The 26,865-nt window shown below is 46.6% G+C and overlaps 1 protein-coding gene across 3 annotated transcripts in view; it reads right to left on the bottom strand.

Annotated features, from left to right (window-relative positions):
- AK9 (adenylate kinase 9) overlaps positions 1-26,865 on the bottom strand; it is a 1,394,796-nt gene that overhangs the window by 551,007 nt on the left and 816,924 nt on the right. For all 3 annotated transcript variants that reach the window (XM_086926806.1, XM_086926808.1, XM_086926807.1), the window contains exons 25-26: positions 4,437-4,511; positions 3,836-4,039 (exon numbers count right to left, since the gene is read on the bottom strand). In XM_086926806.1, the coding sequence (XP_086782932.1) occupies positions 3,836-4,039; positions 4,437-4,511 (279 nt within the window). The remainder of the gene's footprint in view (positions 1-3,835; positions 4,040-4,436; positions 4,512-26,865) is intronic.

Raw genomic sequence — 26,865 nt, 5'->3', positions numbered from 1 at the left:
CCAATGATCACTAACATACCTGAACATTAGTATCCACCTGCTGCTTGATTGCTTCGTAATACACGATGGTGGTATAGGGAGCTGGTAATGCCCCACTCTTGGCAATGCCCTGTCTCCCAAACAATCCCGGCCGCGCGCGCGTATTCTCGCGTGTCTTCCCGGTCTCGAACTACCGAATGACGTCACGCCATTCATAATTGTAGTTCTGTCTGCGGAAAGTCCTTCCGTATTGCTGGTGGAGCGAAGCAAGGCGCGATCACATGCCACACACCCCGCTCATAACAGACTGATTATACTCCCGCTCACTCGAGGAGTAGAGACATGCAAACTCGGCCGTTTTTGCAAGTGCTGACTTTCTAACTCATCCATGGCCGCCTGCAAAGCCCGTCCTTCGGTGTTAGCGGTAAAGAACTACAAGATGACGTCAAGTCATTAGTAAATGTAGTTTGTAAGGTTTTATAAGTATTTTGTGGCCGAACAGTCTAACACACAAACAATAAGTCCACAGCAGAACGCAATTGCTATCAACCACCATCACATGTGTTTATGGATATAACAAAATGCCATGTAAGCGTGACAGAACACACTCACTGTCAGATGGTGCACTACTGGGTTAAGCATAAGTAATAGCGCGCGTATGGGCATACGGCCAGGCTGCATAGAAGTTATAAGGCGTAGACAGAGAGTGTTAGTGAAATAGCGGCCCCCTGTCCTATCGAGGGTTTTTAAGGGATACGGTCGCTATAAACAGCTAAAAAGGTCATCAAACCTACCCTACCATGCACGAGACGCTGGAAAAGGATATAGCCGGTAAAGAGCATCAGACCCCAAACAAAATATGTATGAAAGAGTCGATAAGTAGTGGAATAAGCTCAAAAGAAGAATCATGTTATGTACAAAGACAGATCCTAATGACCAGGTCACCGGTCTGCCCAACGCACAACCCTGAATAAATACATGGGTGGAATGAACAGGTGCTCAGGACAGAGCGAACCACGGAATGTCATCGTTCAGCCCTTGTCTGTCTGTCCCCAATTTGAACACCCATTTTTGTTCCCGAATGAAAAGATATCTGGACACATCACTCACATGTGGTGGAATGTATGGTTTTTCAAGAACATGCCATTTAAAATCTGTCTCGGCATGATTGCATGTGATAAAGGGGGATATTCACAAGGTGAGGAATCCACACGGCAGATGTATCTATCAGAAACACCTTTTTAGCATTCTGATCCTGCTTTTTAGAGTCCTTATCTCCAGGAACCTGGGGAAAAGCACCTGCCGATCTCTTAGAGCAAGCAGCCTGAACAACCAGACTTTCCGGTAAAGGGTGGGAGGACACGAACTCAGGATCTCCATGTTGCACTCTATAGTGTCTTGCAACTGATCTTGACACCGCAGGAGCAGTAAGAGGCCTATTCCAGACTTCCAATATAGGTTCAGTAAGAGCCTCAGTAAATGGAAGAGTTGGCTCAACCACAGATGACAGAGAAAGGAGTACCTCAGCAAGGATGTTGGACTTGTACTCCACAGACGGTAAAGTTAGATTCAAAAGATCTGCAGCCTTCTTAATCACTACATGGTAGGGAACCACATCCCTAGAAGGAGCATCAGATACCGTAGGTAACCCCCATTCCGGTGAAAGCTCCAGACCACTTGCATCATGCAGATCTTCAAAGTAGTCCTCTTGATCCTGAAGTTCACCTTCCTCTACCTCAGGCTCCTCATAATCCTTTTCCTCCATAAGGCGCTGAGCTCTATGCCTCGACCATTCATACCGAACCGATGTCGCCGGATTCGGTAACGACTCCGACGGAGTCGGGCCGGCGTCAAATGAGGAGCTGGAACAGCCGGAGTATTGGAAGCTGGAACGGGCGTTGATCCTTTATTTAGATCCCGACGTCGCTCCGGAGCCGGCGAAGCCGTGAGCGGAGTCGACGACCTTCGTGGCGCCGAGCTATGCCAAGGTGGAATCGGCGTCGGCATAAATGGTAGAAAAGGCGCCGAAGCATAAGCTTGAGGCACACCCAGGTTAAATGACAATGGACCCATGGGACCAGCCGGTGCACCAGAGGGGTACATTGCTCTCGCAGAAACGCCATACATGGCGTTAAGAAAATGCAAAGGGTCCTGACCTGGACCAGGAAACTGAGGGTACAAACCCACTGGCTGCTCCTGAGGAGGCTGTACCGGATTCGACTCCTCCTGTTCCTCATGCTCCTCGGGTTGATGCACCGGAGTTGCCGAACCCTGAGGGACTTCAATTTCCTCTTCATCATGTACCGAAGACTGGTACGGATCCGGAGACGGTTTCGATCCGGGATTCGGAGTTGGCTCTAGAGACTGCAAAGGCGAGGCTTCACCCTCAGGCTTACGAGCTGGAGAGGGAGACAACATATCCTTACGATGTCTTTGAGAAGACGACTTCTTCTACGAGTCCGACTCCCTGCTGGAATGGTGTCTCAAACTGTTCTTCTTCCTCTTATGTTTCTTCTTTGAGGAACCCGAAGCATGACCTCGAAGTCCTCTTGGCATCCTTACCCTTTATCTTGGCAAGAAGGAGTTTTGCCTCACGTTCTCAAAGAGCCTTCGGATTCATCTTTGAACAGGAACGACAGCCCTTGACGTCGTGATGCGAGCCCAGACACCATAAGCAGTCACCATGAGGATCGGTAATAGACATCATCCGGGCACACGAACCGCACTGCTTAAAGCCTGTCTTCTTCAATGACATCTTGACGGAAGACAGCAACTCCAACAGATACAAAGAGAAACACAATAGCAACAAAGTTACTATCTGTAACACAGAAGATCCCAAAAAACCGTTAGCGTCGACGACGCAGAAAAAAGAGAACTGATGTCATCATGGGCGACGTAGGCCTAATAAGGAGTCGGTGACGTCAGACGGCGTCGCCCGCGATGCCGTCCTCCTATGACGTCGTCCACGCCGGCATGCTACAAAAGAATTTTCCAAACGTTGCTGACGCAAAGGGATATTCACAAGGTGAGGAATCCACTGGCAGATGTATCTATCAGAAATTATCGTTGTTAAATCCAAGGATCATCTTTGAGGCTTTGTGATAATTTCACATGGTAAGGTCTCACAGCCATACCGCATAATATTCCACTTTCCTGCAACTATCCTCTTCCATGAGCATCATGAACAACTTACTGATGCATCTGCTGTAAGACTCCAAGTGACCTGGCAGTATCCATGCCCAACTTAATCGACTGCAGTGCCTGGTCAATGGGCCTGATTTACAAAGGTTAGTTGCACTTTTAAGTTAGGTTACACTTTGCCCTAAGTTTATTATTTAATATTTATAAACTCTGAATCCAAACCTTCTAAGTTATATTTCTCCACTCATAAAGTAATGGAATTGGGTAACTGATGGCTGGGTGGGTGACGTCTCTTCCTAAACGCTTGCCTGACCCTCCCTTAACCTCACTTATTCCTCCCTAATCCCATCCCCTTTAGTAGTGAGTCTGTCCCTTTTCCCCACCCACTCCCTGGTGTCCCTCACACATTTACTACTAAAATTTATACTTACATGTATAGAGACTCCGCAGTCAGGGTGGAGAACTCTGCATATATATGTATAGGCAAAACTTACATTTTGTAGTACTATAAAACGTACTACAACTGCAATTTGAGAACCAGTCGCCCTGTGCCTTACAATGATTCCCTATCAAAGTTAATATCCTAAGCTCTACACTGTTCTTCTGGTCTAAACGTAACTCAGCATAGCCAGCTTTATCATTTGGAGGAACCTTTGTAGAAGTAACCTGCTGCATCTTGTTCTATTGTGAGTGGATTAAAATTATTGCCACTTACTTTCCATACTTCTCACGGTTTCTTGAAGTAGTGCCTCTGGTGACTTTCCGGCGATCTCCAGGTTAAGAATTTGACCAGAAAATGATTCCTTGATTGTGTGCTCCAGAAGCTGAAACTCTTGTGTGAAGAGGGCAATACCCTCCATAAACGATTCCATTTCAGGGCCAGCAGGATAATCACCTTCTGCAATTGTGGGAAGCACAACTGTAGAGAAAAGGAAAAATATAGATAAGATTTTGCACAAACGCCTACACATTTATCTTCTAAATGCAACAGGACAGATTGTTAAGGTCACTGTAAATTATTTGATTTGCTCTGTTTGCAGTTTTGTCAGCAAAATCATCAAAGATCCTGGTTCTTCATTATATTTGCATGTGTTCTAGAAGCACGGGACTAAGAATGCAGCATGAAAGGCATTAAAGAAATTCAAGAGAGCACTGAGGAAGTGTCAAAAAAGAATTTGAATAAACATAATTTCGAAATATTGATGACAGGTGTGGTAAAACGTAAAGAGTATTTGTATAAAAGAAAATAAAGACCTGAATTAGTCATAAAAGACCATTATTTTCAGAAAGAGTAATTTTTAGACCAAGTAACTAACCTGCTTCTCGCTTTGGTGTCGCATCTTCTTCCAACTGATCTGCGATGGCAGCAGGCTGATCACCTTTATGTGAATCTATAGACAAATAAAACAAAAATGAGTACTTGATCTTTATGTTTCTGAAAAGGGAAGTTCTGAAAAGATGAGTATTTGCATTGTAAAATGCTTGTAAATACAGTTGCTCACAAAGAAAATATAAATATATGTGATGTAATACTCCAAAGGTTTGCATTATCACTTATTTATCTTTGACAGGCATTGCTATATACCAAGTGACTTCTGGGATCAGATAACTGCACTATGGACCATATGTATTAAGCTGTTTTGCGATCGCAAACAATGCGAATCGCAAAAAAGCAGCATTTACGATCATCGCAAAACACAGCCATGCTATGTATGAGTGACATCCTCATCGCAAAATTGCTAATCGCTAAATTAGCGATTAGCAAATGTGCGAAAAATGGAATCTGAGAATAAATTTGCAAATCCGCAAACAGCTACACCACATTTGCGAAAATTGCTAATTGTGAAAACTCGATAATCACAAAATTGCTAATCACAACTATCACCAAGTCTGAACAGGTGGTAACCAGGTGCAACCTATTTAAAGAGGTCCACAATGCCACAGTACTTTTCCACAATGTCTGGGCTGTATGTAATAGCCAGGAGGCTGCGACTTAGAGCTGTTGCACAGAGAAGAAAACACAAGGAAAGGATCTTCAGAGTGCGCATTACCCTGTTCCAGCGGACTGAGGAGGAGATCCATATTAACTACAAGCTTGATGAAGAGAGCATCCTGGACTTAATTGAGGAGCACAAACCCATACTTGAACACCCCACATGCAGGACACACACCATCCCCACCCATGTACAGGTCCTGTACTCACTGCACCTCTTGGCATCAGGGAGCTTCCAGGAGGGGATAGCCACAGCAGGAGGGGTCTCACAGAGAGCACTTTCATGCTTTTTCCGCACGTTCCTCAATGCAATGGTCCAGATCCACTTCCCCAGCACAACATAGGCACTAGACCAGACCAAGCAGGAGTTCTATCAAATTGCACAATTTTCCCACGTCATTGGTTGCCTTGATGGGACCCATGTCGCTATCGCCCCCCTCCCAGAACGAGTATGTGTTCAGGAATCGCAAGTCCTGCCATTCCCTGAATATACAAGTGGTGTGCAATGCCATGCACATTATCACTGACATTGTAGCGAAATACCCAGGCAGCACCCACGACTCAATCATCTTCCGCCACAGTGGGATCCACCGTCGACTCACAAATGGGGAGTTTGGTGAGGGCTACCTGCTGGGTAATTGCATAGGAAACTGACACAATAGTAAAGTACCGCAGTGGCATGAAAGTGTTTAACCTATTTCCTCTTGCCTCACAGGTGACAGTGCGTATGCCGTCCGTGACTACATATTGACTCCATACCTAACTCCTGCCAACGCGGGGGAGCGGAGGTACACCCACAGTACCATTAAGCGGACCTTTGGTATACTCAAGAGCCATTTCCGCTGCCTGCATAAGAGTTGAGGGGAACTACAATACAGCCCTGAGACCTGCTGCAAGATTGTGGTTGCGTGTGTCATGCTGCATAACATCGCCACCAGGAAAGGCACCACAGTGGAGCTCACCAATTCGGAATCATCAGATGAGGAGGGGCCAGCTCCAGGATGCAGGCCAGCCGGTGTTATTGGTGCGGCTGCCGGGCGCCAGAGGCTAGATGATATAACACAGAACTATTTATAGGTGAGAAATGATGACACAATGCTATGTATTCATGCTAAACTGTGTTTAATTTCCTTGAGTTCAGGATGTATTACATCACACAGCCTGTGTAGCACACAATGTAGGTATTAATGTCCAGCACATGTTGGACACAGAGTGCAAATAAACAATTGTTCACAGTTGTCTGTGTGCAATGGGTTAATTCACCCATTGCCATTTGGTAGTCAGGGCGCCTTAACGGCGGCGCTGACGTCCCATAGCTCCTCGCCCTGAGTGCACATTGCCCTCTTCAGTGGCATCTGTAGCCCTGCCATGACGCACACTACGGCGCCTGTCCTGTGGGAGCAGCGGAGTGATGCTGCCTCTGCTTGATTGGGCGTCCTCCTCCAGTGAACTGAGGACTCCTGTTCCAGCAGTGGCAACTGCCCACAGCTGGTCCACAGCACATGTGACCTGGACTAGTCCCCTGGCCACATCCTGGCAGCAGTGTGCCACCTCACGCTGCATGCTGATGCTGCGCCGTGACTGCACTTAGGTGGCTGAGGCCAGATGGTTGACAGCCCTTGAAAATAGGTCTAGACGTCATACCACCGTTTGCGCAATTCATCAACTCTGCGGTGGGTGACGCCAATGAAGTTTACCTTCTCCTGTACCTCTGCCCATATTCTTCTTTTGTGTGTCTCTGGCACACGCAGGGATTTCTTGCCGAAGAGGAGCTTATGGCTCACCACCATCTCCTGTATCAGGACCTCCTGCTCCCTTTAAGAAAACTTTTGTTTTCTCTTCCTTGCTGTTTCCCCTTTCTGGTTGTCCCGCCTGGCCATATCTCCTCTCACAGTAGCAGTGCTGTGGTGCCTCAACTCTCCTCCCAGCTTCTCACTTTGCTTCTGAAACTCAGGTGAAGCTTGGGTAGTCACACTTCTTGGTTGTGATGTCATCAAGCTGCACTGGAATTTTCCGATTAGCAGATTTGCGATTCCTTATTTGCGAGTTCGCAAATTTTGCGGAAACGCAATTAAGGAACCGCTATTTGGGTATTCGCATTTAACCCCTTCCATGCTCATGACGTGCTCAGCTCGTCATGAGGCACATTGGAGCTGTGCTCATGAGCTCGTCATGACCACACCCATTAACATTGACCTTCAGCACAGGAGAAGATCCTCTCAAGCAGCCAAGGTGTTAAATATGTGATTTTTAAGGAGCTGCTATTTATTTGCGAATATTTATTTACATTTGGTAGTCAGGGCGCCTTAACGGCGGCGCTGACGTCCCATAGCTCCTCGCCCTGAGTGCACATTGCCCTCTTCAGTGGCATCTGTAGCCCTGCCATGACGCACACTACGGCGCCTGTCCTGTGGGAGCAGCGGAGTGATGCTGCCTCTGCTTGATTGGGCGTCCTCCTCCAGTGAACTGAGGACTCCTGTTCCAGCAGTGGCAACTGCCCACAGCTGGTCCACAGCACATGTGACCTGGACTAGTCCCCTGGCCACATCCTGGCAGCAGTGTGCCACCTCACGCTGCATGCTGATGCTGCGCCGTGACTGCACTTAGGTGGCTGAGGCCAGATGGTTGACAGCCCTTGAAAATAGGTCTAGACGTGTGTGGAGGCACTGCCTCTCCCTGCGCCTAGCAGCACAGTCCTTCCTTATCTCAGCACATAGTGCCTCCAAGGCACCCGTAATGCCCCTGAAGCCCACCCTAACCTGTCTCTGAATTGACCTTATGCTTCTTCCCTGCAGGAGCTGCACTTCAAGCATGTTCCCTTCAAGGCCGCTGAAGACTGTCCCCTCTCCAGCGGCAGATGTACTTGTGGATGGACGTGCCCTGCGCCTGGATGGTATGGCTGGTATGGGACTTGGAAGTGCTCGAGGTCCGGGTTGTGGCTCAGACTGTCCCTGGACTTGGTTGGCTTCATCAATAGTGTCCCGGGTTTCATCTTTCAGCAGTGGCAATGGAGCTACTTCGATGCGCCGGGGGCATTTTGCTGGGATGACTGAGCTGCCCTCCTCCTCCTCCACTTGCCCTGGCACTGCTGCACTGTGGGACTCATCCTCCCCTCCGGGCCTCTGTCCCTGTCTTTCTTGTGGTGCTGTGGACGTAAATGCACACAATAATTTGCTGGCCTGCCTTGCATTGGTAATGCAATAAATTATACTATTTGTAGTTACATGGGTCCTGACTGTCTGTATTTTGCCTTCACTGATACACACATACTGCTTGAGCCTACCTGGGTTTCACTGCTCCACTGTTAGGTTCATGTGGCTACATCTCCCATAACGCATTGCTGTGGGTGCTTGTGTGCCTGCACTGGATTTGCATTTTTGAGTGTGCCTGGGTCTCTCCTGGGTGTGGGGGTGAAGTAGGTGGGTATCAGGGGTGTGATGGCATACTTCTTACATTGTCTTGGTTCTGGGGGTTCGGAGCTGTCAAGGTCTGCCACGCCGCTCACACTCTCCGGTAGCAGGGTCCCCTCGACCATTTCCTCCAGTGGCGTGGAAGCGGTGACTGTGGAAGTCCCTCCACCGGTCTGTTTCACCTCCTGAAGCCTGGCAGCAACCCTTTCCTTCGAGCGCTGGCGCTTGTCATACCACCGTTTGCGCAATTCATCAACTCTGCGGTGGGTGACGCCAATGAAGTTTACCTTCTCCTGTACCTCTGCCCATATTCTTCTTTTGTGTGTCTCTGGCACACGCAGGGATTTCTTGCCGAAGAGGAGCTTATGGCTCACCACCATCTCCTGTATCAGGACCTCCTGCTCCCTTTAAGAAAACTTTTGTTTTCTCTTCCTTGCTGTTTCCCCCTTCTGGTTGTCCCGCCTGGCCATATATCCTCTCACAGTAGCAGTGCTGTGGTGCCTCAACTCTCCTCCCAGCTTCTCACTTTGCTTCTGAAACTCAGGTGAAGCTTGGGTAGTCACACTTCTTGGTTGTGATGTCATCAAGCTGCACTGGAATTTTCCGATTAGCAGATTTGCGATTCCTTATTTGCGAGTTCGCAAATTTTGCGGAAACGCAATTAAGGAACCGCTATTTGGGTATTCGCATTTAACCCCTTCCATGCTCATGACGTGCTCAGCTCGTCATGAGGCACATTGGAGCTGTGCTCATGAGCTCGTCATGACCACACCCATTAACATTGACCTTCAGCACAGGAGAAGATCCTCTCAAGCAGCCAAGGTGTTAAATATGTGATTTTTAAGGAGCTGCTATTTATTTGCGAATATTTATTTACATACCGATTTGCGATTCTCAAAATGCGATTCGCTATAAATCACAATCTGAGAATCTCAAATTCGATTTTTTATACATATGGCCCTATATCCTTAAATAAAAATAAACAAAACTGGCCTTAAATAAATACTAATCCTCTCAGCCAAAGGTCAATGACTATGTTTCCCTAATTCTAATTCACAGCTGATGCTGTATTTTGCTCTGAAACGAATTAAGTCCTTTTTCTTTCTTACTTTGCCTTTTCTGTTGTCTTTTTTGTGCATTATGGTTCTGCCTCTGCTGTTCTCTTACAGTGAAATCTACAGATAAATCAATTAGATTTCTTTGGGCCTGATGTACAAAGCCCTTTGCGGTTGCAAACCCGGAGAGTTGCAAAATAACATGGCTTATGACTGCAAAAAGGTTTTTTATAATGCTGAAAGCCAAATCAGAAAAGTCTTTCAAAATCATAACGGCTTTTGCAATCCTTTCCGAGTTGCAAATTAGACGGAGCAAGAAAGACACGCGTCCCTCCTACGAACATGAAATTAGTTACTTACCTGTATCTCCAGTTCACCAACATTGGTATGTTTTATATATCTTCACATGCTTGAATCATTCCCAGCCTGCAAGCTGGGAATCCCCGGTATATTACATTAGCAGTATACAGTGTAAAAATATACAACATGCAGTATATAATGTAAAAAGGCCAGAGGCCTGAAACAACAAAGTATGTTTAGTAACACATCCACCACATCTGAAAAAAATCAAACATCAGGCAATGAAATGGAAGCTTAAGCACTCCTGCTTCCCCTATAGGCCACCATAGCTCAGATTTCAAAGCACAAGTGTGAGAGTAAAATACAATGAGCCTCTAACCAGGGAGCCGGGAGGGCCGCTTGTTACTATATATAAAAGCTACCAATGTTGGAGAACTGAAGTTACAGGTAAGCAATTACTTTCTTCTCCAACATTGCATATTTTATATATTCATATATTTGAATCAGAATTGCAGGCTCACCTTTAATATAACAGGTGAGGTTTCTCAGGCCTTCCTGTTCCACTGCTGCGTCAGCTTCTGTGCCCATGTCTAGACACTAATGCTTTGTGAATGTATGCCTGCTCTTCCAGGTGGCTACACGGCAGATGTCTTTCAAGGGCATCCCAGCATAGAGTGCTGCAGTTAAAGCCATGCCCCTGATGGGGTGTGCTCTTCTCTGGCAAAGACGCTTGGTTTTGGTATAACAGAAAGCAATGCAGGCTGAGATTCAACGAGCTACCCTCTTTTGGACAGGGCTTAACCTTTTCGTGGTTGAGCATATGATGCAAATTGCTGATCCGATGTGCGTATGTCCTTTGTCCTCTCTATATAGAATTTGAGACATCTGCATATGTCTAAAAAAATGTAACCCCTTCGCCGCTGGGCTAATTCCCCCACGGCGCGGGGAGAGGGGGACCGCGCCACGGTACTCAAGACGAGCTGAGCTCGTTAGGAGGCACAGTGGAGCTGTGCTCATGATGAGCTGAGCTCGTCATGAGTCCGCCCACTCAATGGAACGCCCCGCACAGGAGGGGAATTATCCCCGCGTGGGGGTTCCGCGGCAGTTATGATGAGCTCAGCTCGTCATGAGCACAGCTCCACTGAGCCTCATGACGAGCTGAGCTCGTCATGAGCGCCGAAGGAGTTAATGGTCTTTCTGCTGGTAAAGATGGATTGGGAAAGAAGGCTCTAAGAATGACAGGTTTATTCAAATGGAAGTCTATAGGCACCGTAGGAATGAATTTAGGGTTGGTTCTGAGAATCACTTTGCCCATAGTGAACCGGAGAAAGGGTTCTCTGGTGGTAAATGCCTAAATCGATCCCAATCACCTAGCGAAAGTCAGAACCAAGAGTAGTGCTTTCTTACATGAAACTAATTTTAAGTCCACTCTATGCATCAGCTCAAAAGGAGGTAACATCAGCTGACTGATGACTGATCAGCACTTGATCAGGACCTGGACCCCCACGGAGTCTCGCTGGAAGGTGTCGACTGCCAGGCCACGAGAAACTTCATTGCTTCAAGTTCTTCGGAGCTATGGCCCGGCAGTCCGAACACGACTTTGTATAATGGTTGCGCTCCAGACACCAAAGACAGGCGCAATGGGGATGTTAAATGCGCAATCATTGAGCTCACTGGTAACATGGCATGAGCATTCCTCCCATTCTCATTGTAAGTGCCACTAACGCTGGGAACCACAACTCCCATGAGGTCTTTCACATCACGCACTACGTCGCGAGAGATGGCCCATAAGGAGGAAGTGGAACTCGGCCAAGCGTTGGAAAGTCTTCGCCCCGCCGAGATTGCTACGGTATGTAGTTCCTGGAAGAGAGGTCTGGTAAGGGTACTCTCCACCAAATCTCGCTCTCTACTTTAGTTGTGGCTCTCCCTCCTCCGTTGGTGAGCGTTGTGCTCGTGTGGAGGAAGGTTCAGTGCCCCTGGGCTTTTTGCCAACCCGCTGTGAGTAATGTGCTCCGTTGGTGAGTGTCCTGCTCGTGCAGAGAACGTTTTGGAGTCCTTGGGCATTCGTCCGGCATTGTCGTCTGGTTTGGGGCAAGCTACCAGTGTTCCTCAGCGGTTGCTCGTGTAGGCTTTGCAGTCTTGTTAGCCAGTGACTGAGCCTGTACTACAGTTCCTATGATAGAGTGGCTACTCTATGGCGCTCAACCCTTTGTTTCATATGCAATTTCGCTTGGATCCTAATAATTGGTGAAGTAACCATATCTGTGGATTGAACCTCAGTAGTAGTTGTTATCTGCTTGGATATTTATTTTCTGGAACAAGGTTTATGCTCAGGTATAGTGGAGAAGTGTGGCTCACTGGTTAGAGCAGGCAGACCCTGAAGCAGAGGTCAGACCCGGGACCAGGGTTCAATTCCCGACGCGGCAGGGTCTTGAGCTCAAAAATGTCCATGGACTCGATAATTCTCGCTTCGGTGCCTGACCTAATCATGGGTTCACACTCTGCAACTCTGGGCATTAAGCTTGCTTAATCTCCACAACGGCCCCCCGGGCGGGATGCCTGGCTTTCACCTTGGGGATGCCCTGTAGGGGCTATCTCACAGGGAAAAACCAGGACGGGTTCCCAAGGCAAGCGCGGAGATACCCCTTCGGGGGTTGATTCTGGCGCTATATAAGAAATATAATAATAATAATAATGTGTTATTCTGGCTCTATTTTGCCTGGGGTAGTCGGAGTGGTATGGGACTACGCTCAATCCCTGTGATGTAATTTGAAGTTTAGAAAAGGGTAGGTTTCTAGTGATAATAATCCTATGTATTATTGATGTCGTAACTACATTAACACTTTCGGTGCTCATGACAAGCTCAGCTTGTCATGAGGCACAGTGGCGCTGTGCTCATGACAAGCTGAGCTTGTCATAACCCCCGCGGAACGCACACGCGGGGATAATTCCCCTCCTGTGCGGGGCGTTCCATTAAGTGGGCAGAGTTTTGACGAGCTCAGGCCGTCATGAGCACAGTGCCACCGTGCAGCATGACGAGCAGAGCTCGTCAGAATCACCGTGGCGCCGCACGCGGCCCCCCTCGCCCGCCTCACGGGGGAATTAGCCCCGCGGCGAAGGGGTTAATGTACGGATGAATCAGCAGAAACTGATTTATGCTCAGTGTGTATTTTCATCTATGTTTTCCCCAATGCAGCTATAACACAGCAAGTAGTATTACCACACAGAAGGCACACCCTTTTATTGAAGTATCTTCTTCTACAGGTGTCGTTAATTTTTGTTACAGGTATAGGAGGTGGCGCTACTCATTTACAGTTATTATATGTATGCTTTCTGTGACCATGGCTAGAAGGTATTTATGATTGTGGTTGTCATTTCAGATCTCCCTCCCAGCTGTTCCCTTCGTTTCCTTCCCCCACTGGATCCTTCCACTGACCCGTGCCATTACGGCTATTAAGGCTTGGGCAGATCAAGAGGTGGACCATTCCGAGCAACAAACTGATCCTGAGGGCAGACCGATGTAACAGGGGATCGGTGGCTGACATTATGTGGGAACAGGCCCACACGGCTTGAAACCTGTCTTCCTTGAAGAATTTCCCTTGTACACCAAGTTGGAAAAAATCTAAGAATTCAACAAAAGTCAAGAAAAAGCCTGCTAAAAAGCGGCAGAGGGGTAGCTCTTTCTGGTTAGTGCTTAACTGGTGCGAAAAGAAAAGAACTGACGTCTGCGCACCTGTGTGGCGTCTATATAGACACTGCAATGTCATAACCGATGCTAACGAATTCGATGACGTCACACGCAGTTCAATGGCGCCATCCAACGTGGCACACAAGGGGTATTGCTCAGCAATAGTTTCTGGATCCAGCCTGATGCCTGGGAAATTCAAAGGTAAGGAATCTGCAGCTAGAAGTCTCTATCTGATCCCTCCAATTGCATCTGGACACAGTTACATCCTATTGGTTGTGGACCATGCCACTAGGTATCCAGAAGCAATTCCCCTTAGAACCACTATAGATCCTGTAGTGGCCAGGGCCCTCCTGGGAATCTTTTCCAAAGTGGGCTTCCCTAAGGAGGTCTTAACAGACAGAGGCACCAACTTCATGTCTAGTCTGCAATGTGGAAAGAGTGTGGAGTAAACTATAAGTTTACTACACCCTACCATCCACAGTGTAATGGGCTTGTTGAAAGGTTCAACAAGACCCGAACGGGAATGATCATGGGACTCCCAGGAAAGCTCTGGCGAAAATGGGATGTCTTACTACCCTGCCTTCTCTGTGCCTACAGCAAGGTTCCTCAGGAGGGTGTTGGCTCCAGCCCATTTGAACTTCTGTTTGGACATCCAGTTAGGAATCCATTGTGTCTAGTTAAGAAGGGCTGGGAGCAACCTCTCAAACCTCCTAAACAGGATATTGTGGACTATGTCCTTGGCCTGTGCTCATGTATGGCTGAGTACATGAAGAAGGCTGGTAAAAACCTTGAGGCTAGCCAAGAGCTTCAGAAAGCCTGGCATGACCAAAAGGCTGTCCTGACTGTTTACCAGCCAGGCCAGAAAGTGTGGGTGTTGGAGCCTCTGGCCCAAGCAGCTCTCCAAGACAAATGGAGTGCCCCCCACACCATCCTTGAAAAGAAAGGTGAGGTCACTTACCTGGTGGACCTATGCAATCCAAGAAGGCCACACAGGATAATTCATGTGAACCGCCTAAAACCTTTTGTAGACACGTCTGACAGGAGCTTCCTCATGGCCACTGATGACGGACAGGATGAAGAGAGTGACCCTCTCCCTGATCTCCTCCCTCAGAACTTTGTTGATGGGTCAGTTGATAGGGTAGCCATGGCAGGCAGCCTCACTCACCAGCAGCTGAGTTTGAGGCCAGCATCCCTCGTAGGAACCGCTGGAACCGCTGGAACTGGACCCTTGTGCACTACATCAACTTGTTGTTGCTAACGCTTGTTGACTCTCTCCTTCAGAGATCATCGGGCTCATGAAGCTCCAACCCCAAGCAACTCCTTCAGCCAAGAACTTAGCCATCATCGCTTCTTCTGCACCGTGGGCCTTCCTTTTTGGTGAGTTGCTCGAGGTCCTCTTGCAAATCCTGTGCCTTCAGCCCCCAGGTCCTCTTGAGGGCCTTATTTGGCTTCTGTGGGCTCCCCTGCTTGCTCAGGCCTGTTCAGATTTAGCTCCTCGTGTTGGGTCACTTGGGCCTTGCTGGTCCCAACACTGCACCTTTTTCTTCAACTACGTTGTTTGCTGCTGCCAAGGCTTGTTGGTGCCCCTGCCAGACATTGACCCCTTGGCTCTCGACATCTTACGTGGGACGCTTCATCAACAGTTCCTGGTCTTCTACATCATTGTCTGGTACGCACAGCTGCAACTTCAAGCTCACCATCGACCTCTCCTGAATCTCCTTCATCAGTGGGCATTCGTCTTCCATGCCTCCTGTTCACTCCTGAGTGGCATAGACTCTGTCCCCTCTGCTTGCAGGTACCTCACATCCTGAATCCACCTTTGGGTTCCACCCGACTCATTCGTCTTCTTCTCCAGCTGCATCTTTCCTGAAGTCCTCCTTTGTGGTCCATGGCGGTTTCCGATGCCACTTGACACCTATGCACCCAGCTTCCCTTGTGTAGGTATCCTGGTTTCTGGGATTTCCACAGGTGGGGTGACTCTCCAACCTTCCGTCTTCCACAGGGCTTCTTCATGGTCCACTAGGAAGGGTTCTTCATTAAAATTGAAACCGCAACTTACCTATTGACTAACATTGAGCATGCGGTCGTGTTCCAGCTCTGCACACGACCTCCGTGGGGCTCCTAAATACTCACCTAGGGTGGTTCCTTTGGTCCACAGCTCTGCTAGGTCTTTGGGGTACATTCCTGACTGAAGCCGTGGTTCTCATTCCACTATTTCATTATATGGTTTGGTCTCCCCTGGAGACCACTGTGTATTTGTGTATTTGTGCTACTTACGTGTTCCATTTCCTAAGTATTGTGTTTATATCTCCAGGTAGGAGATAATTCAATGTGCTAGTGAGTTTTTGTAATAAAATACATATTTGTATAACTACACTGCCTGATTCTTTTTCACTTAACCTATGCAATAAGTTTAAGTACTGGTAAAACAAGCTGCTTTACACTTCTTCTGAACTAAGCCTGAAGGCTACTCTCCACAGCTACACTTAGAGAGGTTTCTAAGGTTGTCTAGGACCACTAAAATCCCCACAAGGGTTGTCTGGATTAGTGCAGGGTGCTACACTTACATAAGTGAGCACCATATACTAAGCTGGCCTCTCACAGATTGTGAAAATACAAATCCTGTAAATCGATCATCATCATTCAGTCTTTCTTCTCCAGTGCAAGAAGAACCTGAGCCTGGGCAACATTCAGAATTTCTCCTGTTTGAGGGAAAAATTGATAAGTGTGGGTTCGAGGATCGGCCGTAAACATCAGTCCTTTTTAGGTATCAGCATCCTTCACCTCTTTCCTGCTCTGAAACCACCTTGATCGCATCCTTTTGAAGCAATAATAGAACCTCCTGCAGGAGAAGCAGAAGATGCTCTTCTGAGCAGAAATCCTGTTGCGGAGGGAGAGAAGGATGGAACTCATGGAAGGGTAGTGCATACCCATTCTCTATGATGTTCAACGCCCAGAGATCTGTAGTAATAGACCTCCAATTCTATAGAAAATAGGACACCCGTCCTCCCACGGGACAAGTATGCTCTAGGATGGTGGTTGCTTCCCTGCCACACCAGGTGGAGTGGCAGAAGAAGAGGAGGAGACTTGCTGTTGTGCAGCACCCCCGCTGCCTTTTCCCCTGTGGGACCTGTACAAGGGATTTGTCCGCTGCTGCTGTGGCTATTGCCTGGCACAAAAGGACACATTTCTTCCAAAGTCACAACATTTGAAGAATTTCCCAAAGCTCATGTGTAGAGACTGAAGCTCCAACAACCTCACTGTGGCTTTAACTGTCCTTAAAGCACTGCAGCACCGAATCCGCCTGGTGAGAATTATTGAAGGGCAAATCCAGGAATGTAGCCTGGACATCAGATGAGAATCCCGAACCACACAACCATGCTTGTCTCCTAATAGCCACAGACAATCCCATCGCCCTGACTACTGAATCAGCTACGTCCAGACCGGATTGTCTTTCTCAGGGGAAGCATCTTGGGAATCTAACAACACCTCTGAGAAATGCCCTTGTACCTTCTCGGGCAACTTAGGGACAATTTCCCTGGCTGAGTCCATGAGGGCATGGATATAGCGACCCAAAAGGCATGTGGCATTTGTGGACTTGAGGGTCATTCTCCCTGATGAGAACACCTTCTTCGCTGATTGCTCCATGCTCTTTGACTTCCTATCTGCAGGCGAAGATGGGAAATAACCTGCAGATAACCTTGAAGAACATGAAGCCTGGACCACCAAGAATTCTGGCGACGGATGGGTGGACAGGAAAGCAGGATACCTCGGAGCCACCTTGTACCTCCTTGCAATTGTCCTGGAAACCGCTGGAGTGGACATTAGCTTCTGCCAGACATCGAGAATGAGCTCTGTCAATGCCTCATTGAAAGGAAGTAAAGGCACTGAAATAGAGGAAGCGGAATGAAGCACCTTTGTCAGAATATTAAACCTCAACTCAGCTGTAGGAAGCTGCAACTCTAAGAGACATGCAGCCTTTCGGATTACAGCATGATAAGTGGTCATCTCCTGCATCTGCAAGGCTTTCGGTGATGAAAGCTCCCACTTAGGAGAAGTCCTGCAAACCCTCACAATCTGGATCAGGATCTATAATCTCTCCTTCCTCAGCCCCGCCATGGTCCTCCTAGTACTCTTCTTCCTCCAACAGCATTTAAGCCTCTCTCAGAGACCTCATCCTGGCGTTGGTGGCGCCATACGCTGAGCTGGTAACTTCTGGATCGGCATCAAAGGGATGTCCAAGCCAGTCGAGTTGGCGCCAGTTCGGAACCAGATGGCGCTGGGGATGTACCATGTAGAGGAGCTTGACCCTCCAAGGACTGCAACACCGTCCAAAATCTTGGCGTTGTGAGAGGCCAACTTCCTGGAGCCATAAGCTTGAAAGGCATGAGTAATGCCTGTGGAAAGTGAGGTGGTAAGCCTCTCAGGGAATATGCCAATGGACCCATGGGGTCAACAGGCACACCAATAGGGTTTGCCTCTCTGGCACACTAGCCACAGATCACATTTAAAAAATGCAACGGTTCTGATCCAGGTGCCAAGAAAGCAGGATACATCGGATTTGGTATCACATGCTCTGGAGCCATCCCGGGAGGCACTAAATTCAGCTCTGGTTGTGGCACTGGAGACCCTGGAGCGAGAGGTGGAGTGGCTGACTTCGGCAACGGTGGAGGTGTGGTATCTCTCGGAGCCGGAGAAGTCTCTGCTCTCAGAGATGGGGTCAGACTCACCCCCTGTGAAAAAGTCAGAGAGATCTCATCCCTATTATGATGTCTGGGACTCGGGGACACTGATTTCGGAGTTGCATCCTCCGAAGAGTGACGCCGAAAACCAAGGCACTGCTTATTATTGTTTATTCTTCAAAGACCTCAAAGTGTGTGGAGTCAGCGACTTTGAGCGGGTCCTTTACCTCCTGCAACCTTTCTTTTGCTTCTTCTCCTTGGCCATGAATAATTTGGCCTCCGTCTCTTTCAGCGCTTTTGGATTTATGTGCTTGCATGAAGTGTATGTCCCGACGTCATGGTCCGACGAGAGACACCACAAACAATCTTCATGGGAGTCGATGATGGACATCCGGTCCCCACATACTCTGCATGGCTTGAAACTTGACTTCCTCCGAGTAGTCATCTTTGACAGATACAAAGTTGTGACAACAGCAATGAAGAAATTCCAAGAAATGGAGCGCCTGGGAAAAAAAAAGTTATGTGTCGACTATGCCGAAAAATGGAAACTGATGTCAGCATGACGACGAGGTCTTCTTATGGCTCCGATGACATCATGCGGAGTCGCGTGCAGACCCGTTCCATTGTGATGTCCTCATCGAAGTGGGGAAGCTGAGGAGAAAAGTTTCCATGGAATGTTGCACATTGGGGTAATTCAAAAGGTAAGGAATGCACAGACAGATGTAGCCATCAGAAATGTATGTATTTAAAAAAAATATTTTTCCACCTTTACATGGAACTGTGCAATGTTAATAAACTTTTTTGAGTAGCACAGTAATTTATTTGTGTTATTGCAGTAATCTGCAGAGTTTTCTGTAAAGAATAAATATGTTAAAAACAAAAAATAAACTGTAGTATATCATATTTGTAAAATATAGTGTTGTACAGTATATTTTTAGTTGTAACTTTTTTTGTGTAAGTCCTGTGATACTTCCAAAGCAGTATTCGGGTGCAACATGCCTTTAAAAAATAAAACTTGTAAATAATTTCAGCTACCTTTACCACTTTAAGTGGCAATAGGTAGGGGAAAATTATCTAACCTAATACTTACCTATATCTAGGGTCCAAGCCCAGAACACACGAAGTGGCATTAAAATAACATGGCTGCCTTTAACTTTTGTAAGGGCCGTCCTTAGCCAATCAGATAATGCCTTGTCGTCACTATGTACTACAGGAGTTTTGAGAAATACTGCAAAATTTTGCATAACTACAGCAACAACAGATATCACTAAGCTTAAATGCCTTATAACAAAAAAATACTTACCTTACTTACCTATAACACTTACAAGGATCATTTGCACACCATAATCTACAATCCTGCCACATTTCATGGAAATATGACAGAGGGTTTGGCAGCTAAGCATGAGTAGAACGTCTATTGAATAATGCATTGGTGCACAAATGGGTTTTGGAACCCCATTTTATCTTAACTCCTCCTTGAGCAATCACATCAAAACATTCCATCCTCTGCTATTGTAGAAAAAGCAAGACCCCTGGAAGGCTTTGTGGAGATTTGCAACTATATATAGCAACTATATATATTACCTACTGGCAGTCGCCATTTGTCAATAACTTTGCCATCGTTTGAGGAATCTTCGTGAAACTTTGAAACTTCACTTCAGCTGCTGTCCTAAAAATGACAGGGTGATTTGTCAAGCGGGGGCCGAGAAAAAAGGGTGTCCCAAAACACCTTTTCTCCGTGTTAATTTCCATAGAATACTTTAGACACGGCTACAGCCCGAACTGCTGAACGGAATTACCTCAAATTAGGCAGAAAAGGAGCTCTTGGTCCAGAAAGCGCTCTTGTTAAATGGTGTTAATCCATTCAGAAGTTGCTGAGAAAGTTAAAGATTTTCCAGATATACAACTGAGGCCGCAGTGGATCAGCAACAACTCCCAATCTTGTGCCTGAGATCGGATCGGCTGCCAACACTGCAAACCAGGAAGTGTTGGCAACCATCTTGTGACTTGGTTGAACTAAGTCACAAGAAAAAAACGTCCTTGGGGGCCGACTACTCCTCCTGTTACCTCCAGTAAACCCCACACAGAGGGATTGCTATGAAGTCTTTGGAGGCCATGCTCCCTTTCTCCACCACTCTGCCAAGTGTCTCTAGACGTACTAATGGTTGGGGGATAAAGACCATGTTACTCCTGAGGGACCTTGGGGGCCAAGAAGCCCTCCTGGTACCTCCTGTAAGTCCTACACAGTGGGATTCCAGAGAGCTAGTTAGAGGCGCCACCCTCTTTCTCCACCACTCTGTAAACACAAGTACTACTTTAAAAAACTATAGAAATTCACTGAAAAAAACAAAGGTTACAGGGACATAATAGTTAGGAATTAACATTAAAAAAACTAGAAATTCACTAAAAAAAGAAGGTTACAGAGACGTTAGAGTTAGGCTGACCTTTCACTCGCACAAACCCAGAGAAATTCAGCTGTTATAGTTAGTGAGCTAACTATAACTTGCGCCGCTGCACTGCACTGCTTATGACCTCACAAATTACATCACTCATGACAAGGTCAGTGACATCACTCATGACATCACTGATGACATCTCAAATGACAACATCACTGATTAAATCATCCACAGAATCTCTGACAAACCCACTCACACCCCCTTATATCCTTTCATACACCTACTCGAGCTTCCACACTACCATTCTCAAACCTATTCACACACCTATACCAGTACTTACACAGCCGCTCACTGATTCATAGATCAAAATACATATCCACTCACTCACCCATATAGCTACTCATATATCCACTCACTCTATTTACTTTGGTCTCTTCCTTTGTCCAGAGTCTGCGCCATAAAAGCGCAGGCTCAAGTTGTATTAAATCTGAAACAAAGGAGAGGCCCAACTCCGCATGACAAATGCTTGCAGAAGTGCCATTCGGAACAGATAAGATATATTTTAGAAAATAATTTTCTACTCTTTGGATGGGAAGCAAGTCCGCTGGTCCCCAAACCCCAGTCCCGTAAATTGCAGCAGAGACACATTTAGCTTTATATATTTTGATAAGCTCCTCGGGTGGTCTTTTACCAAGTTTAATTGCAAAGGTTCTGATGGCAGATGTAGTGCGCAATAATGCCAATTTTTTTTGCTGAGACCATGAGTCATTGTGGGCAAAGAGAATGACCAAATATGAAAATTTCTTGGTGACGCCGATCTTTTGTCCTGATATAAAAATATCTTTCGGTTTTTTGATGCCCGTATCGCTGTCATAGATTGGAATAGAGTGTTTTGGAGTCGAGTAAGGTGAAGTAGAGTGTTTTAGATTGGAGTATCGTCGAGTTGAGTGTCATGAAGTACAGTAGAGGAGAGCCGTAGAGTGTAGTAATGTGTTTTCGAGTGGCGTAGGGCAAAGTAGAGTGTTGTAGAGTGGAGTATCATCGAGTAGAGTGTCATGGAGTACAGTAGAGGAGAGTGTCGTAGAGTGGAGCGCCATGTCATATAGTGGAGTGGCGTGTGCTAGAGTGTCATACAATTGTTATAGGGGTGTAGAGTGGATGGGCAAAGAGTGAAATGGAGTGTCTTTGAGTGGCAGAGAGTGTAGAACAGTGTTGTAGTTTGTAGTTTCAGCATGCAGTGGGGTAGAGTGCTGAACAATGGACTGGCGTTAAGTGGAATATGGATACAGGCGCATAGAGTGAGATGAAGTATGGTAGAATTGTGGCATACACTGGAGTGGGGTAGCGCAGAGTGGAATGAAGTGTCATTGAGTGGAGTGGCTTGTGGTAGATTATAGTGCATTGGAGGGCATTAAAGTGGAGTGGCGCAGCATACAGTTGAGTAAAGTTTCATAAATCAGAGTACTGTGTTGTACAGTGTAGTGGTGTGTCGTACAATAGTGGAATGTTGTAGTCTACAGTAGAATAGAATGGTATGCTGTGTAGTAGAGTTCTGCAGAGTGGAGTGGTGTACAGTAGAGTTCAGTATTGTAGAACCCTGTAGAGTAGATTGCCATATAGTGTTATAGAGTACAATGGCATAGAATGTCGTAGAATGGAGGGATGTACGGTGGAGTAGAGTGGAGTACTGTGTAAGGTTAGAGTGGAGTAAAGTGGGGTGCAGTGGCATACAAGGAGTTGCATACAGTGGTGTATAGTGGATCAGAGTACCGTAGAGCGGCAAGGAGTGGAGTAGAGTGTTGTACAGTGGCATACAGTATAGTACAGTGTTATACAGTGGAGTGTAGGGGTATAGACGGGAGTAAAGTTTTAGAGAGTGGCATACAGTGGAGTAGAGAGTTGTAGAGTGGAGTTGCATAGAGTACAGTAGTGTTCCAAACAGTGAAGCTGTGTAGGCTAGAATGCTGTATAGTATTTATTTCTTTAAGAAGCTTGTAAAGCGCGCGGCTACCCCCGACGGGGTTGTCCCGGCGCTGCAGACAGAAGAGGCACCAAAGAAGTCGAGGAAAGCGTGACTATAGGTTGGAAAACAGACAGGTTTTCAGTTTGCGCCGGAATACCGGTTCAGATTTGATCAGCCGAAAACTCAGTGGGAGGCTATTCCACAGCTTGGCCGTCACCACCGCAAATGCTCTTCCCCCTGTCCTAGAACGGCGGAAGCGGGGAGAGTAGAGAAGGCGCAGGTGATTAGATCTCAAAGTGCGCACAGACTGGACTGGCTTTAGTCTGGGTCTGAGATAAGCCAGACCAAGGCCATTAAGCGCCCTAAAAGCAAGTACTACAGATTTAAAGTGGATGCAAGACAAAATTGGCAGCCAATGAAGTTTCCTCAGGTGAGGGGAGATAGAGTGGCGGTAGGGAATATTGCAGATCAGCCTGGCAGCGGCGTTCTGCACCAGTTGTAGTTTAATCAGGTATGCCGGAGCTCCAGCGTACAGGCTGTTGGAATAGTCCAGATGTGATGTAGCATTGAGTGAGGTAAAGCTCGTACAGTGAAGTAGAGTGGGATAACGTAGTGTTGAGTAAAGTATAATGGAGTGTATTGGTTTGTCGTAGAGTAGAGTGGCATTGAGTGTAGTGGAGTGGAGTAGCATAGGTAGTACATTGTTATAAATTGGGAGCGGGGTCTCATACAGAAGAGAAGAGTGCTGTGTCAAACAGAATAGAAAATTGTTGCATAGTGGGATAGAGTGTTGTATAATGGAATGTATGGGCATTGAGTGAAGTGTAGAGTTGGACAGTGGAGTGTATGGGGATATCTCATGGAGTGCCATAAAGTGTAGTAGACTTTTATAGATTGGAGTTATATAGCGTGGAGGAGAGTGTCATACAGTAAAGCGATGAAGAGTGGAGTGGCCTACACTGTTGTGGTGTAGAGAGGATTACTGTACAGTGGAGTAGTATTCAGTGGAATAGAGGGCAGTAGAACACCTTACAGTGAAGTGTAGAAAAGTGGAGTGGTATAGAGTGGAATAGCGTATAATCAAGTGGTGTTCCATGGAGTGGCTTAAGGTGAGTAGAGTATAGTGGATTAGTGTAGAGTGGAGTGGCGAACATTGAAGCAACATAGCGTACAGTAGAGTGGTTTACAGTGTAGTGGCATACAGTGGAATAGCGTATAGTGGAGTGTGATAGAGTTGAGTGGCAAACAGTGGAATACATTAGAGTAGAGTGGCATGGAGTAACAAGTTCCTTACCTTTGGTAACACATTTTCTGGTAGAGACAATATCTAGCTGCATATCCTTTACCTTTGAATTTCCCAGGCTTCAAGCTGGATCCAGAAACTTTTGTGTGAGCAGTATCCCTGCATGCTGCAGGTGGCTCAATTTGGTTTGACGTCATCAATATCATTAGCCTCAGTTATAACGTTGCAGACAACTATATAGGCACCACCCAGGCACACAGACGTCAGTACTTTTCATTTTTCCAAGCTAGAAGCGCAGAGTCATGAAGTGACTGACTTGAGTGTCTGTCATAACTAGGGCCCTGAAATGGGAACAACCTCAAACTGACGCCTGGGTAATTCAAAGATATGAATCTACAGCTAGATATTGTCTCAACCAGATAATGTGTTACCGAAGGTAAGTAACTTGTTCAGCTGCTGATTCTTTACCTTGAATAGATACCCAAGTCATTCCATCCAGCTATTGGGCTGTGGACAGATTTCTTACACTAAAAAGTCCTGCAGGACCGAGCAGGCAAAATGCCCGTCCCTGCAGACCTGACTGACCAGGCAGTAATGCTTGGCAAACATGTGCAAAGATGTCCACTTTGCTGCATAGCAGATGTCCAGAACTGGGACACCCAGAGCCAACGTTGTGGTTGCAGTCTTCCCCCTTGTGGAATGAGCTTGTAGTTCAGTAAATCTTTATTTCGAAGAATAAAAATTCCTCATAAAAGCACATTGCATAACATTTCATTACATTTCATTACATTTCATTACATTTTATTCCTGAACTTTTCATGTTAAAAACAACAATAGAGAAGAGAGGATATGATTCACGGGGCAGGAATAATTTTACAACACTAATTCATTTCTTGTATTCCTCAATCTTACTGCTACTTTTAAAAAGCTTAAAATGGCACATAGGGTGTGGGGATCAGTGGCTTTCTGTAAAAACAACAATGCAGTTCTTGCTTGGCGGAATTTCTGTTTCTTTAAAATGTCTACCAAAAACAATCGTCTGGGTTTACTATAAAATGAACATAAAAGTACAAAATGAAGGGTGTCCTGCGGAGAACTATTGTCGCAGCCGCAGGCACCCTTCTGCTCAATTGATACGGTAAAACCAGCAGGGTAAGCTAAAATATTTGGTAACCAATTGAGCCTAAAACGGCACATTAAAAACCGATCATTTTGGCTATACATAAGAAACAGATATGATTCCATTCCCCCTCCATTTCTTACAAGGTCATAGGCTGCTAGTGATTTCTTTGCCAGGCCAAAACTTCTTCTGTCAGCGACATATTTTTCTAAAAGCAATTTTTTTACCTTCATTTTACAACTATTTACAATCAAGGAGAGATCATTAAAAAGCTGGCCCTGGTCAATACTTGTTAAAGAGTCTTTCACATATTTCAACCAGGGGATTTGTAGGGCCTTGTCTCTTTGTAAGCAGTCTGTAATTATTTCCCTGGTTAGAGCTGCCTCCGGGTTAGTCCAAGTTCTCATCCATGCCATAATTGGCCTTAGTTTAACAATATCAGAAATATATGGCATCCCTAATTCATCATGGGCAATTTCATCAGGGATGGCTTGCGGGACTTTTAAGATTCTCCGAAAGAATTTATCTTCATGCTGTTGAAGTTGCTTACTGTCCCTAAAGCCCCATATCTCAGCTCCATACAAGGCCTTAGCTGTACTGATTGAGGCATATAATGCCATTATCTGTTCTGGGCACCAGAGTCCCAATCTACGGGCAAAGCTCAAAATAGCCCCATTTGAGGACACAAGCTTGGTGCAATGGGACTCAAGCAGGTGATTAAATAACATGTCCCCATCCATTAGCAGCCCTAAGTAGGGGAAGGTCTTTACTTTGCCCAGAGTCTGTGACCCAATTTTGAACACACTCTTGTTAGTAGGTTTTTTACCGGCCACCATGTCAAAGGATTTTGTTAGGTTGACAGACAAGTCCAAGTCCCCCATGAACTTAACGAATCCGTCCACCAGGAGTTGCAAAGCCCTTGGGGTCCTGGCCAGCAGGACCGCGTCATCCGCGTACAATAGTACTGGGACATGACGCGGTCCTACTTTGGGGGAATCAGCTTCTAGGGCGATGAGGGCACTCTCTAGGGCATTAATGTAAAGGGAGAAAGGGGCTAATATGCACCCTTGTCTTACTCCCCCAGAACATAAAAATTGATCAGTTCGCCCCCGTCTGGACTGAAACGAACCTTGGCCGTGGTGTTCCAGGGCAGCTCTTTCAGGATATTGATCAGCCCTTCTTCTATCCCTAGGTTATGCATCATGGTCCATAGTTTAGACCTATTGACATTGTCAAAGGCCGCGGCTAGGTCCATGAATGCCATATAGACCGTGCCCCTGCCTGCTTTCGTATACTTAGCTGTCAAAAGATACAAATTTAGGCACTGGTCACTTGTCGATCTACCCTCCCTAAACCCGTATTGTATTTCTGCCAAGATATGATGTTCCGCCGTCCACTCCATAAGCCTGTTCAAAATCACTCGCCCCATAATTTTAGCAGAAACATCAATGAGCGAGATCGGCCTATAGCACTTAGGGTCATCTCTGGACCCTTTTTTAAATATGGGTACAATCAGTGCCGTGGACCAAGAGCGTGGTAGGCCAGATTTGATGGCTGCATTTAGCACCCTTGTTAAAATTGGTGCCCATAGATCTATATTAATTCTATATAGATCCGGTGGGGCACCATCCGGACCAGGGGCCTTGTTTGGGGTCAACCCACTAATTGCATTTGTTATCTCCCCTAGCGAGAAGGTTATTTTATCACTCCGCGTACCCTGCCATTCGCCCTCCTGAATTGCTAGGTGTGACTTGTTGTATAACCCTTGGAAGTGGTTGACCCATTCCTCTGGGAGGATGTTATTACTAATCACAGGGGCAGAATTCTCGTTATGTCCACTTTGCTGCATAGCAGATGTCCAGAACTGGGACACCCAGAGCCAACGTTGTGGTTGC

This window comes from Lissotriton vulgaris, chromosome 6 (genome assembly GCF_964263255.1).
Source record: "Lissotriton vulgaris chromosome 6, aLisVul1.2, whole genome shotgun sequence".
NCBI classification, from domain to species: domain Eukaryota; kingdom Metazoa; phylum Chordata; class Amphibia; order Caudata; family Salamandridae; genus Lissotriton; species Lissotriton vulgaris.
This window is presented reverse-complemented; position numbering and strand designations above follow the sequence as displayed.